The 14,262-nt window shown below is 42.7% G+C and overlaps 6 protein-coding genes across 6 annotated transcripts; 2 read left to right on the top strand and 4 right to left on the bottom strand.

Moving 5' to 3' along the window:
- Positions 1–22: 22 nt before the first annotated feature.
- Positions 23–1,047, bottom strand: VTP21DRAFT_3939 (uncharacterized protein; the record flags this gene model as incomplete). The annotated part of the gene is made up of 4 exons (XM_069394294.1): positions 23–317; positions 393–523; positions 596–658; positions 745–1,047. 4 exons carry the CDS (start codon positions 1,045–1,047, stop codon positions 23–25), a joined length of 792 nt encoding a protein of 263 aa, XP_069248818.1.
- Positions 1,048–1,754: 707 nt separating this feature from the next.
- VTP21DRAFT_3940 (uncharacterized protein) lies at positions 1,755–3,673 on the bottom strand (the record flags this gene model as incomplete). Its single annotated transcript, XM_069394296.1, has 9 exons — positions 1,755–1,777; positions 1,835–2,107; positions 2,165–2,268; positions 2,326–2,424; positions 2,501–2,596; positions 2,671–2,949; positions 3,009–3,115; positions 3,182–3,391; positions 3,473–3,673. The coding sequence occupies 9 exons, from the start codon at positions 3,671–3,673 to the stop codon at positions 1,755–1,757; spliced, it is 1,392 nt and encodes a 463-aa protein (XP_069248819.1).
- A 380-nt stretch (positions 3,674–4,053) lies between these two features.
- VTP21DRAFT_3941 (uncharacterized protein) lies at positions 4,054–7,271 on the bottom strand (the record flags this gene model as incomplete). The annotated part of the gene is made up of 11 exons (XM_069394297.1): positions 4,054–4,401; positions 4,475–4,750; positions 4,819–5,134; positions 5,200–5,315; positions 5,386–5,451; positions 5,515–5,676; positions 5,756–6,289; positions 6,371–6,684; positions 6,759–6,852; positions 6,923–6,998; positions 7,084–7,271. 11 exons carry the CDS (start codon positions 7,269–7,271, stop codon positions 4,054–4,056), a joined length of 2,490 nt encoding a protein of 829 aa, XP_069248820.1.
- A 647-nt stretch (positions 7,272–7,918) lies between these two features.
- Positions 7,919–9,198, top strand: VTP21DRAFT_3942 (uncharacterized protein; the record flags this gene model as incomplete). Its single annotated transcript, XM_069394298.1, has 3 exons — positions 7,919–8,433; positions 8,518–8,753; positions 8,825–9,198. The coding sequence occupies 3 exons, from the start codon at positions 7,919–7,921 to the stop codon at positions 9,196–9,198; spliced, it is 1,125 nt and encodes a 374-aa protein (XP_069248821.1).
- A 739-nt stretch (positions 9,199–9,937) lies between these two features.
- On the top strand, positions 9,938–13,266 carry VTP21DRAFT_3943 (uncharacterized protein; the record flags this gene model as incomplete). Its single annotated transcript, XM_069394299.1, has 3 exons — positions 9,938–12,013; positions 12,084–12,833; positions 12,904–13,266. The coding sequence occupies 3 exons, from the start codon at positions 9,938–9,940 to the stop codon at positions 13,264–13,266; spliced, it is 3,189 nt and encodes a 1,062-aa protein (XP_069248822.1).
- A 532-nt stretch (positions 13,267–13,798) lies between these two features.
- On the bottom strand, positions 13,799–14,248 carry VTP21DRAFT_3944 (uncharacterized protein; the record flags this gene model as incomplete). Its single annotated transcript, XM_069394300.1, has 1 exon — positions 13,799–14,248. A coding segment is annotated over one exon (450 nt), but the record flags the coding sequence as incomplete, so codon positions are not given.
- Positions 14,249–14,262: the final 14 nt, after the last annotated feature.

Here is a 14,262-nt window from a genome sequence, read left to right on the forward strand (position 1 = left end):
AAAAGAAGTTTCGGAAATTCGATTAATTGTGAATTCCGCATGCTCTTAGGATCGAAACTTGCAATTCTCGTATTCCTGTGCGATCCTTTGCGTTAACAGCCAAAAGTTCTGGAAAACAACATACTCCATTTTCCTGATTTTCCAGCCAGCCTTGCACCTCATTTCTCATCGCGCCTAGCGAGCTGCTCGAAGTCTTGTCTGTTTTTGTAAGAACCACCTGATAAGAAAGGCCCTCGTTACCAAGTAGTTCCAACAATGACTTATCGCTATCTTTCAAGCCGTGTCGTGAATCTACTAGAATATATATTCGACGCAGCCTTTTATGATAAAGAATAGTTAGAGCTAAAATATTAGTATATTCTCTCTGTAAGAAAAAAAAAAAGGGTATTTACTGAGGTCTATCTTTAAAGTAGTGTAAAATCATTTCTCCCCACTCCTCTCGACTTCGAAAGCCATACCCAGGTAAGTCGCATAAGACCAGTCGATCTCCTACCGAGAAAAAGTTCATTGTACGCGTGTGACCCTAAGAAGATACTTATATCTTAGCAAACAAATGATAGTATTGTTTATATAAAAAAAATAAAAAGACAAGTACAGGCTTGTTTGATGTTTTCACTAAATTCTTTCGATTAACTATCGCGTTGATAAGTGTCGACTTCTATCCTTTGATAAATACGGAAAAAATGTCGATAGTACACTTAGTTATAAGAAGAGCTCAAACTTTGACCAAAATATATTCATTACCCCAACATTACTTCTTCCAACAAATGCAACCTCTAATTTTGAATTTTGTGGAGCATCTTCGAGCTTGTTGGCGGATTTTACGAAATATACTGAGTCAGATCCGAATACTTTTTGAGCCAAGCGCTGTTCAACTGTGCTTGGAGGTGAAATGGGCAAAAATGCAAATTTTTTCAGCTCATCACCATTTATTCGAGATATGTGTATTAATCTTGATTCTCTGCATATAAAATTTAGAGAGAGACGACCTGGTAATGGTAGTGTATTTCTTAAGCTTAACCACTTTAGCATTACAGAAACACCCATTTCGGTGGCGAGTATTTAGGTAAACAAGTGGCGCAGTACAATCTTCAGTTTTATTATTTGATGGGATTACACAACTATTTCACTCCATAATCAACAAAGATTTCAACATGAGAGAGGAAACTAAAGAAAGAATTCTCAAGGTATGTATCTCGCATCTTAATGTTCATCATAACCTCACATAATTAGTAGTTATTTATATGTACTCTTAAAGGCTACCGAGATCATTAAAGGCATCGTTCACATTGGCTTTATTCCTTTTGTGCTCTACCTTGGGTTCACCCGCAGCAACCCCCGGCCATCGATCATGAGACTTATTAATCCTCTTGCTTAAGATCTTTAAATTGACTTTTCTGGATTCTGCGGAGTGCTAAGAAGAAGGTTAGATCTTGTAAAAATTACTTCAATTAAAATTTTTTATCCCTTGATCATTTCCCAAATTGCCAATTTCGACATCACCACCCCCCTGGTGCAGAATGGAGACAAGACTGAAAAGTATCTAGTAGAGACAAGCTTGTGTAGAATGCATGGATTTAAACTATATGAAAGTTACCGAAAACTGAGGCAAAGAAATATGAGCAAACATAAAATTCAGTGTTTTATTGAATGTTACCGATTAGAAACCTATGTACAGCCTTTTTTATAGCTTTTGCTTTATAAAGATACAACTTGAATAATACTGTAAATGAAATATTGTATACCAGGCCTTATTACACTCCGGATGGGAACGTATCTATACAATTGATAGTTAGCTTCCTTAATTTATCTGAGGATTTCTTCAGCTATTTACCAGGCACTTCGTGCTCTACTTCTGGGTGAGAAATATCCTCTACAGGAAGCACCGCACTCGTTTCATCTAAATGCAATATCACGTCGAACTGCCTCGCCGGCTGAGCAAAAAAATAGTGACTCCACCGTTCAGTGTCAGGACGGTAGATTACCCCGATCGCCCGTTGTAATCTGGTACGTGCAAATACCTTTGCGAGGCGGGCATTTTCAGGACCGGTAAATTTTAACATAAAGTTGGGCTGGCCAAGCTTAACAGCCGCCTCGTGCAAGAGTCCTTGTGACCATAAGCATATTAAATCACAATTTTCTTAAGTTGTAAAACTACACCTACCTTCCCAAGAATCGCTACGTCCCGGATTAACCATTTTCACCTGCCCGGGAGAATCCCATTCATCGGCAGCCATTACAGTTCCCGTGTAAGTAGAAAATCCAATGCTATAATGATAAGTTAACATAAAAAAAAATGCCTTCACATGATGGTATTTAATTTACTTGAAGACTTCTCCAGGGAACTGCTCTCGGAGTAATTGCCCAACATTGATTTCGCCTCGTCGCTGTCCCATCTCTGTATAGCGCGCATCGCCAACATGACTATATTTTTTATAATTTTGGATTAAATGAAAGATGCATTACCTCAAATCCAGCGATGTTATGTCATGGATATTACCTGTTGTGGGCCCAAACTACTAATTTCACCTGCTTACCACTTTGCTTTCGCAGGAAATCTCTTATTTGACAAAATATCTTGGCCATATGAGTATCTCTAATCATTTAGTTTTGAAATATAGTATTAGGTTTGTAAAAAAGACAGCTTAATTTTTTGAGTTATTAGCTGACCGTATATTCCACGATTTCACATCTTCTCTCAGTAAGTTGCGGTAATATTCTTCGGCATCAACCACAACTTGAGCATTTATTTCGGACACAAATTGAGATTCTTCGCTAGGAATGCTATTGCCAGCTTCATCTACATTCTTCCATATATAATCTTGGCGTTTACGCAGAAGATCTCGTAATACATTTATCACTTCGTTTTCGCATGTGTGAGCAATTCCATAGCGAGCAGAAAACGCGTATGCGGAAGTGTCTGAATCATACGTATCAAAACAGCCGTATCTATAGGTATGGGTGCAAGGTTAATTAATAGGTGTAGTGGATAAGCTAAAATAGTATACCTTTTTCGTGCTAGAGCAGCGGCTTTCTTGTCAGTCTTGGCAAGGTAATCGACCACGGCAGAAGAACTTGACACCAAACTATAAATATCGAGACCGTGAAAAGAGACCTGATTCACGCAAAATTCCTATTAGCATCAGTTGTAAGATGGCCTTTGCAATCGACAATTCCATACTAAATCATAATGGCCTTTGCCCTCTTTTCGAAGCTTTGAATTGTGGCTTTTGCACCATTCTATGAAGGGCAAGACCTCTTTATTACGCCACATCCATCTTGGGAAGCGCTCGTAATATTCGGTGGCCATCACCGCATTCTTAGCATCACTCGTACCTTGAATATAACGGTTGACAGAGTATGATTCAGGGTAATCCGCCTCGCAACATATCTTCAAAATGGAGAATTATTTAAATAGCACATTAATATCAATAATAAAAAAAATAAAGCATTGCTCTGACAGAATACTTACAGCTGAGAAATTTTTCTTTTCAATAAGCAATTGAGTTATCAATTCCCTCTCACGATAGAACTCGGCGGTTCCATGACTCGCTTCTCCAATGAGCACGATTTGAGAATCGCCAATGGCGTCCAGTAGTTTACTATATTCGGACGAATTTCCAAGTTTAAGAGGGTGATGATGTTCGCAAACCACATCGATTTGTCCCTCCATTGGAAGATATTTACTTATACTTTTTGAATAAGGAGAAGAATGTAGAAATGACCTTGGTATATGCACACGAAAGAATTTGAACATATCTAACGGTGGCAAAATCAGGATCAGTACGCCACTTATATATTCACTTGCTTTCTTTAGTAAAATCTCGAGGTCTTGAACATTAGCAGTAACATGAAGTTCTCTATACGTCATGCATATATAAAAATGTAAAAAAAGTATATTGCCGAGATTATTAATCGCGATTATTCTAAGCTCTTATCATTAAAGTAGGATAGAAAAGATAGCTCGAATATTATTATAAAAAAAAACAAGGGTTAACAAGAATTCTTTTTAACAACAACTACATCAACAACACATTAAATAGTAGTAAAAGCTTATAGTTTTGCGGTCACAGGCACATCAGAAGCCGGGACCGCAACTGATACCACGTTCGACTTGCTCACCAGTTCAGCGAACCGTAACAGCCGATCAAACACGCGGATATCATCGCGTCTACTCTTCCCTTCACGTCTGAATCTGCCTATTCTTTCAATTAACTCCCATAGCAATCCTTCGGGTATAATGGTGCCATCTGATCTCCGGCGTGGGATATAGGAAGGATGGAGTGCAACAGCCGTTGATTCAGTGTTGGATCGGGAGCGTCTTACCATGATGATTCTCTGCTGTTCCAAGTGATCGAAGGCATTCTTTAGTGTTTCCTTATTGATAGACTCGATATAGGACTGATAAAGAGAGGAGAGAAAACTCAGTTAGAATATAAAAGAGCGGCCATCACGTTTAGCATTGCATTTATACCAGGTCACCAGAGTAGAAAAGGGTTTTCCCTAATGCCTGCGACTTTGAAAAGAAGTTCTTCTCCACCACCCAAGTTACTTCGATAGGGCTACCTGTTGCCGCCGATGTGGACATATATGCAGGAGTCAGAGCCAGTAAACTGACAGTTGCAAGCCAATAAGTTTCAACGAAAGGCCAAATAAGGAAGCAGTAGAAATCGTAGTTCTCGCGCCCGATGCTTCGCTCTGCGTCCGAGAGGCCAACCATCTCGCCATCATACTCGAGAATACCATTATTCTAATAACAAAAATATAATTTAAAATCACTACTCAATCATTCCCATGTAGCTAAATTATAAAGTATACAATCAGATAACGCAAGGTTCGGTCCAAATTGGCATCCACGGTCCCTGGTTTATAGACGAATTCGCTCTTCAGCAGACTTGACAAAAACGACACCTCCTCTCGCAATTCCGCAACGGTCATGCGCTGTGTCGATTTCGAGCCCCCGATTTTTATTTTCGTGAAGAGAGCAGCAGAAGTGATTGCTTCATCGACAAAAAGATGCATCACCTGATTGCGATAATAGCTCAGTTCAAATCGTTTGGCAGCATAGAAAGTGGTCTCCAGCAGTGACTTGTCTTTCCGCTCAGCAACAAGGCCGCGAATGACTTCGCAGGCTCTGAAAAAGAAGGAAAGAATACATTATTGGCCATTTAAGCCTGCGAAATCTCCTATTTCCATTACCTGTCCACAACCTCAGCCGTTGATTTCCCACCAAAATCAGCAACTTGACCCTGTTTGGACAGGATTTGTCTACGGAGCCAATCAACGCGTCGGATAAGCTCGTTTCTCCCAACTCCCTACACAGCGTTATAGGAGTGTAAACAGAACTATAAAAGTGAAGCCAAAAATCTTATATCAAATCCCTACCCTTCCTCGCAGAGTCAGCAGCACGGTACCAACAAGTGCGGTTGGCATCACAACTGTAGCTGCATTCTATTATCACGCGGGTTACTCAGGTTACAGCGGGCGATGAAAAGTTAAAATATATATACATACAATATCGGACAGGATGCGATATCCGAATGCTTTCAGCAGTATACTTTTATGGTCCAAAATCTCATTAGGGTTGAATCCTTGCCTCCCCGCAAACTGCTTGTTGATAAATTCACGCATAGAAAATGGCTTGCCAAATCTCACGTCAATACGGCCCATTTTGAGCTATTAATGAATATGACCGAGTAAGGTTAATATCCTCATATTCTCATTTATAAACTGCGGAAGAAAGTATGAGACATGCCTGAAGCAAACGAGTGTTCGTCGCTAATCCCCACAGACTTTCTTTCTCCTTCGGGTTACCCAACAATTCGTTTACATAACTCTCGGTCTCTATCACCTTGTCATACCCAATATTCATAGGAACCAATATCGCATCCTTATCAATAGGTGTGTCGGGCGATAAAAAGTATTCCAACACAATCTTCAAGATTCCCAATTTAGGGGGCAACAGCTTGCCCGTTCTGGAGCGAGTGCCTTCAACAAAACATTGAAGGGTATGCCCTAGATCAAGTAGCTCGTGCACATACTGAGTCGCAATTGCAGTATAAAGGCGATCTCCACCCCACGATCTGCGTATATAGAACGCACCTGCTCCTTTGAGAAACGGGCCCACTACAGGAAAGTTGAGATTATCACCAGCAGCAATGTGAGGAAGCGCAAGCCCAAGCCGGAAGAAGATGTAACTAATGACTAGATAGTCAACATGAGACTTGTGCGAAGGAAGAATGATAAGCGAGTGTTTCTTTTCTTGAGCGCGCAGAGCATATCGGCGAATCTATTTTCGGATTCAATAATGATTATATGAGCCCCAGTCAAGATACTTTTATGATTCAATGATGCCGGGACTGAATCCTACCTCTAAAATCTCACTGGACCGTACATGGATGCCCTGATTATACATCCGTACCAATATATTATTAACGACAAAGGCGGCAAAACGCACGTGGCGAATACTGCTCATATCGGATGCCATCTTTTGCAATATCTCACGAGCCACAGCTTGCAGTTCCTTCTCGAGGTCCGCTTGTTTCTTGGACCGATATTCTTCTTCGCTCTCACGTTGAACTAATTTTTTTCGCTTCTTTTCAGATAGCTGGGAGAGAGATTGCTCACGTTGCTTGGCAAGCTCAGTAGCCTGCTCGACGGATAACTCGTGAATAAGTGTTTGCACTAGTTGCAAATGTTAAGGTTGAAAGTAAGTAACTGAGTTGTTGCTACTTAATTGTGTCTAACAAATACTCAACGTTTTTTGTTACTTAACACCCGCTGTATCATTTCGGTAGTATAGCTTTTATATAGAATTTTTTGGCCTATATACCTATCGTATGCTCGCCAACCCTGTCAAGATTATGGAAATGCTGAATGAATAGTATTACCACGTGGAATAAATATTTTTTAAGAGATTTACCGTTCCTTGATAAAATGCCCCTGCGTGCATCATAAAAGCAATAGGATCTTCTCGGAAGTGCCTAGGATCGTCTTTACTAAATTCATGAAGTCCAAATGCAGAACTAAACGTTAACAAAAGAAAAATTCATCGTAGGTCTAGAATATGGTTAAGATACTTGCACTATATTCCGGTGCTCGACCTTTTGGCCATCGCGAAACGCCTGCTGGTGCTCCTCATCGTTATGCTCAGCGGCACTACCAGTGGTCCATGTGCTTCCCGAGGGAATGGACCCGCCATCGGTTCTGGACGACAATGGATCGGAATAGAGCTCCGCGGACGAAGAGTCTGAGAGGGCACTCTCTGACATTTTTATATATTATGGCAGATATTATGCTAAATGGTCGAAGTAGCTATGAGAAAAAAAAAATTAGGTACTCTCTGTGCTTCCTAGTTTCGCAATGCAGGTGACTGCCTTTTTCCTCGTGAAATTACTTTGTTGGGGAAGGGGGTTCTATTCCGCATATTTTCACGAATCTTTATTCCTCTAATAAACTTTAAAACTGATGGACAGATACAGAGGATATATTCGTTTGACTCTTCTATCTCACGGAAACTTGTGTTTTCTCAACACCAATAGAAGATTTGAACCACAAGTATATGACGGGTCGACACGGATTTTGTGTTCACGAAATTTCTTGTGTCTTGTCTGAATTTTTTTCTTGCAGAGTGATAATTAAATGAGAGTGCTAAGTCAGTTCTACTGCACCCTCCCCCTTTGTCCTCCTGGAAAAGTAGGATAATACAGAAAGTCCCGGTCTGTGTATTATTGCGTCTATTTTTTTCCTACAGCTCTATGATATTCGCCTACATTCATTACTTCGCTCATTCCCTTACACATCCCCTTGCACCTCATTCTATTCATCACACTCTTTTGTATCATTCAATTTCCTTACATTCATTCTGAATCATTGTATTTTTTTTCACTATTAAATGGCATCATTTTAAAACGTAAATATGCCGGAATATACTCCCATTTTAGCAGTATACGTTTTCCTGCAATTCCTTTCAATTGCCCTTATGTTGTTTCTCCTTGTCATTCTCTTTCGTCACAGAACTTCGCTTACCCTTGTTGGCCTCTGTATGTCCGCAGTGATTCTCAGCATTACAGAGCTGCTTACTGTTCTGCCATTCGGTAGTGGTGTCCGTAATATGGGTGGCCGGCCACTCTGTATTGCTCAAGCTTACCTTGAAGATTTTGCACATAATGCCGCGTCTTTCTGGGCGCTTTGCCTGGCCTTTAACCTGTGGGTTGTAGTGGGGAGGAGACTGAAAAAGACAGAGCGACAAATGTGGCCTTTTTATGCGCTCTTTTCTTGGGGAATGCCCATTATTCTCGAAATAGTAGCATTTGCCATGTCAGCCCGCAAACCTTCAGCTGGAACATTCGGGGGACCCGCGTTCTGTGTCGTTGGCGACTCAGTCAGAGTGCCAACCGTGATGCTCCCTTCATCGGTGTCAACGGGGATCGGGTTAGCACTTGCTGGTACTTATTTCAAAAATGTTATGAGCATTCAGGATTTTGATTTCGAGGTCTAATCCCCAACCCTTTTTAGTATGGTGCACGATAACCGTAGTTCGTCGTCGACGATTTTTTACCAAATCTTCATCGCGCTCAAACGGAGGGGATTCTGGACAAAGTGGCAAAACGCGATTAAAGAAAAGGTATTCGACGACACCGTTGGAGCTTCATTCGTAGAAGCTGAATTGAATGTTTTTTTTTTGTACAGCTTATGCATTCGAATGCTAACCTTCTGCATTGTGTATGGGCTTGTCAGTACACTCGCTAATAGTATGATTTCATCCTGCTCTCTTTGTTGATAGTATCCCATCAAATTCTAATTTCTTTCCTTACTTTGGCAGTCGATAAACTCTCCAACTGGGTTGCAGATCCGTCCCGCGATATGGTTCAGTCAAAAGATCCAGGACTTGACGAGTTTTCTGGAACTTTGGTCGGGACAGGCCTTTTTATCATCTTTGGAACAACAACCGAAGCTCTCCAAATGGTCTTTCCGTGCTATAAAGGTGGTAGTCTCTTCCGAGCGAAACGCAATGAACAATACAGTGACATCGAGATGCGTTCGCCAACTGCCACTCAGTTTTCACTCAGTTCCGTTGTAAAACCGCACAACAACACGGTGGAATCCTTCTCCATGCACCCCTTAAATAGTCAGCCAACTATGCATGAGGAGTTCGAATTCAGAGCAGGAGAGCATGGGAAGAGCTACAACTTGTAAGGACGTGCGGTCCTGCATTTTGGGTTTAGAGAGTTGAGATTACCTAGGTGTGTCTGCAAAAAATAACTGCGAGGGCGAAAACAAGCACCTTTGAGTGTCTTCGAGCGATACCCGCAACAAATGACAAGAGCCTCCAGTTTTATCTTTCGGAATATCCATTTTTTACCTCGAGAGTTTATTCGATAGCATTGTGCTTTATTTTTTCTTTGGATAATGTATATATTTATATCATCTTTGCGTTTGGGGAAATTCGTTGGAGTGGGATTCATCCACGAAGTTAAAAGTGTGTAACAAACAAATGAGATAAGTAGGATGGGTTTGGGCTGCCATGGCACAGATAACGTGAAAGAGAAAGGGGGATCTGTATTAATTTAGGACTGCAGTCTATTTGACCCTAAGTTTTGGTCGGTGGAACTCGGGGATGCAGATATTTGGCCAAAACACCTATTTGAAGATAGGAGTGGATAAGAAATCGCAGCAAAATATATCAAGTGATTGTGGTTTGGATAGCCTACCAGTTTATCTGACACAAATCCTCGGGATTTTTGATAAGAACATACACGCCTACCAAAAATGGGTTCCATCTCTAGATAATGAATTCAATAGCGATATATTTAAATGAAAGCTTACTTTGATAGCTGTTTCCCTTTTGATTTTCTCCTCCTTTTTAGTAATCCTCCCTCCTCTCTATTACTTTGCTTGGACATATCTCTTTTTGCTTTGGTGTGCTTATGATAATATGCCTCCGAACGTGCTTCATTTTGACGAGATAGTGGACCATAGCGCCCCCACTAGAACCGTGGTAGTGGTGGGCCTTGGGATGGTAGGGCTTAGATTCATTGAGAAGCTGCTCGAGCTTGACTCGGAAAGAAAATGGTATATTCACGTGTTCTGTGAAGAGCCCAGAGGTAATGCGGATTATCTGTCAATGAGGTTGACAAAAAAAAAAAAAGTTGATTTTGCTTGTATTCTAGTGGCATACAACCGCGTTGGCCTCACACAATACTTCGCTCATAGAGATGCTGGACGTCTATTGATGCAGCCGCCCGAGTGGTACGCCAACAATCGCATCCAACTGCACGTGAACACACGAGCAACACGCTTGAACTCCGTCGAGAAGTGGATCGAAAGTGCCGACGGCCGACAAGTGAACTACGATATTTGTGTGCTTGCGACGGGTTCTACCCCCCTTCTCCCTCCGAATATGCTCGGCCTCGACGGCAAAGGCGTGTTTATATACCGAACAATCGAAGATCTAGATAGTATTATCGCTTATTCGTCGCAGTGTAAGTCTGCCGCGGTAGTGGGCGGCGGCCTGTTAGGCTTAGAGGCTGCTAAGGCTGCAAAAGATCTAGGGATGGAGGTGACGGTATGTGAAAGATCGACGCGGCTTATGAATCGGCAGCTGGATGAGGAGGGTGCCGAAGTTTTACTCTCCGAGATCAAGAAGATGGGAATTAATACTCGTCTGGGCGAATCACCGATGGAAATCCTCCTTGATGAGGAGGGGCGGTGTCGTGGGTTGAAATATGACAAGAGTGAAAATCTCAATGTGGATATGGTCATTTTCTCAATTGGGATCATTCCTCGAGACGATTTCGCCAAGGCATCAGGAATTCAGTGCCATCCACGGGGCGGCGTTCTCGTTGATGATTCTCTCAAGACGAGTGTTGACTCGGTATTTGCTGTGGGCGAATGTGTCGTGTATAATAACATGGTTTATGGGTTGGTGGCTCCGGGGTATGAAATGGCAGAGATTGTAGCGCGAAATCTCACTGGAGGAACCAGCCTCTTCAAGGGAGCAGATATGTCGACTAAGCTGAAGCTACTGGGAGTCCATGTGGCTAGCTTTGGAGATATTAATGATAGCAATGCGCGACCGCTTGTATACCGGGACCCATTTGCCGGAGTGTATAAAAAATACTTTTTCAACGAGGGGGGAACGAAGATACTTGGTGGAATAATGGTCGGGGACACGAAAGACTACGCGAAGCTACATTCGTTTTGCACATCGAACCGACGCCTTCCTTGTCCACCGGGAGAACTTATCTTAGGGTCAGCGGGGCAAGCGGGAGGTGGGGATGGAGTCGAAGAGCTTCCCGATGAAGTTCAAATCTGCTCATGTAACAACGTGACAAAGGGATGCATCCGCCAAGCTGTCCGGGATGGATGCCGCTCAGTTGGCGAAGTGAAGTCCTGCACCAAGGCTGGCACGGGGTGTGGTGGATGCTTGCCGCAAGTGACGGAAATAGTGGGGTGCCAGCTCAAGTCGATGGGGGAAACCGTGAAAAATTCCTTATGCCCGCATTTTGATTATTCACGCGTGGAAGTGTTCCAAATCGTCAAGGTAAAGAAGCTGAAGACATTTAGGGAGGTCATGGAACATGCTGGAAAGAATGGCAGAGCTTTCGGTTGTGAGGTGTGTAAGCCCACCATCGCATCCATCCTCGCCTCCTTGTGGAACGACCACATCCTCGAGAAGGATCACACCCCACTACAAGACAGCAACGATAGATTTCTTGCCAATATTCAACGCGGGGGCACCTATTCCGTTGTCCCACGTGTGCCGGGAGGCGAGATCACCCCCGAAAAACTCTTGGTCATCGGAGATATTGCCAAGGAGTATGGGCTCTATACCAAAATTACAGGAGGGCAGCGAATCGATATGTTCGGCGCCCGGAGAGAGGATTTGCCCAATATCTGGGAGAAGCTGGTCGATGCGGGCTTTGAATCGGGCCATGCATATGGAAAAGCTCTGCGTACAGTTAAAAGCTGTGTGGGCTCGACTTGGTGTCGATACGGAGTCCGGGATTCGGTATGATATTCAAAATGACAATCCGGTTTATTGATCCTCCCTTTTCTTATGATCACCTCCTACTGAATAGGTTGGATTTGCGATCATGATTGAAAATCGCTACAAGGGAATCAGAGCCCCGCATAAGATTAAAGGAGCCGTTTCCGGGTGCATACGAGAGTGTGCGGAGGCCCAGGGCAAAGATTTTGGTTTAATAGCCACGGATAAAGGCTACAATATCTATGTGTGTGGAAATGGTGGCTCGAAACCCAAGCATGCCCTCCTCCTTGCCGCCGATGTACCCGAAGAAAAATGCATCCGATACCTCGATCGGTTCATTGCATTTTACATCGCCACTGCCGATCGGTTGCAGCGGACCGCACGCTGGCTTGAAAAATTGGAGGGAGGAATCGAACAGCTTCGCCGAGTGATTATTGATGACCACCTTGGAATTGCTGAGGAGCTAGAGCGACAGATGCAGTATTTGATTACCACGTATCAAGACGAGTGGGCCACTGTAGTGAAAGACCCTATTAAGCGTGCCCGCTTCAAACAATTTGTGAATACAGAAGAAAGTCAACCTGGTATCGATGTGATCCAAGAGCGTGGCCAGCAACGACCTGCAGATTGGCCAAAGGAAATAGACAGGGTCGATATCGGTCTTGAACAGGATACGATTGGAAACGGAGCTCTGCAGAAACGACTGGCTCAAGATAGATCGTGGGTACCCGTTGGAAAGGCCGGTGCTTTTATACGCGATGTGGGAGAAGTCATTAAACACGGGCGGAGTCAAATTGCCGTTTTTCGCACCTCTGATGATAAATGGTTTGCAACTCAAAATGTAACCTAATCTAATACCTAGTTTTCGCTTGATGGAATAGCCAACTGACAGCCCAATTGTTTATCTGTAGATGTGCCCTCACAAACGAGCATTCGTTCTCTCACAAGGAATTTTGGGCGATCACGAGGAGAATGGAAATGCGACTCCATACGTCTCCTGTCCTATGCACAAAAAGAATTTCTCGCTTAAATCTGGGAATTGTCTAACGGGAGAAGACTACAAACTTCTCACTTTTGATGTACGGGTAGGGGAGTCTCCCTCCGACGCCACAAACGAGGATGCTATCGTTTATGTACATTTACCCCCTCCCGAGATTCTTGACAGTGTGTTGGCCACCGAGAAACTTATGGTTAAGAAAGAAGAAGCGAGCTCCATCAGTATCGAAAGTGTGGGTGGGTGCGGAGGATGTGGGGATAAAGCTTTGGAGTGGTAAAGATTGCTATTTAGTTTGAAACTACGGCTATATGTTATTTATTTTAATATTTTACCATTTTACCATTTTACCATTTTACCATTTTACAATTTTACAATTTTACAATTTTACAATTTTTTTCTTCACAAATCATCGATATAAACGAATCTAGAATATAATTAAGAAACATTTGCCTAACGTCTAATCAGAGCATTCATCATATCTACCAGCACCATAAGCTCTGCCCTAATGCTTTGTGTTGTGAGAATGAAGATCGACTTTTAATTGCTCTAGAATATTTTCAGGCTTTTTTTAAAAGTAGTAACCTACTTTGAGCAAATATATCAATAATGAAAGTAGTACATTGGAGATAAAGAATGCTACGAAGACATAGACTAAAGGATGCAAGGAAGAATGAGGTAGATGAAATGAAAGAATGAGTGCTTATATCCTAATGCGTTATAAAACAAGCGTATTCGAAAAAAAAAAATAGTAAGAACCCGAAAAATGAGTAAGAAGATCAAAAAATGGGTACGAAAACGCCAAAGAAAACCTAGTTGAAGTTGGTGGTTCCCTCATCCCAACCATTTGTGGAGTGAGGGAATTCCTTTTCGTCAACAACAATATTTGCAAATGGGTCGGCGCTGTTTAGGTCACCGAATCCGTCTGCACGTTTGCTCAGGTTCGCCTTCGGTTCATCGTTGAACTTGGCCCTAATTTCACCAGTGAAATCGGTCTGTCCCTCATCAAAACGTTCAGTACTTGGGCGGAATTGATCCTCATCGATGACGATGTCGGCGAAGGGGTCGTCGCTGTTGAGATCATCGAACTCCTCTTGTCCAAATTCCCCGTTTCCAGCCAGCGGGTCAAAACTACCCTGCGCAAGCTGACGCTTGAATTGAGTGGTTCCCTCGTCGAAACCTCCTCGGCTGGATCGGAACTCGTTCTCGTCGACGACCACATCGGCGAATGGGTCGTCGCTATTGAGATCATCAAACTCTTGCTGATTGTCTTGGG

Source organism: Calcarisporiella thermophila, assembly GCF_041956535.1.
Source record: "Calcarisporiella thermophila strain CBS 279.70 unplaced genomic scaffold VTP21scaffold_19, whole genome shotgun sequence".
Classification (NCBI taxonomy): domain Eukaryota; kingdom Fungi; phylum Calcarisporiellomycota; class Calcarisporiellomycetes; order Calcarisporiellales; family Calcarisporiellaceae; genus Calcarisporiella; species Calcarisporiella thermophila.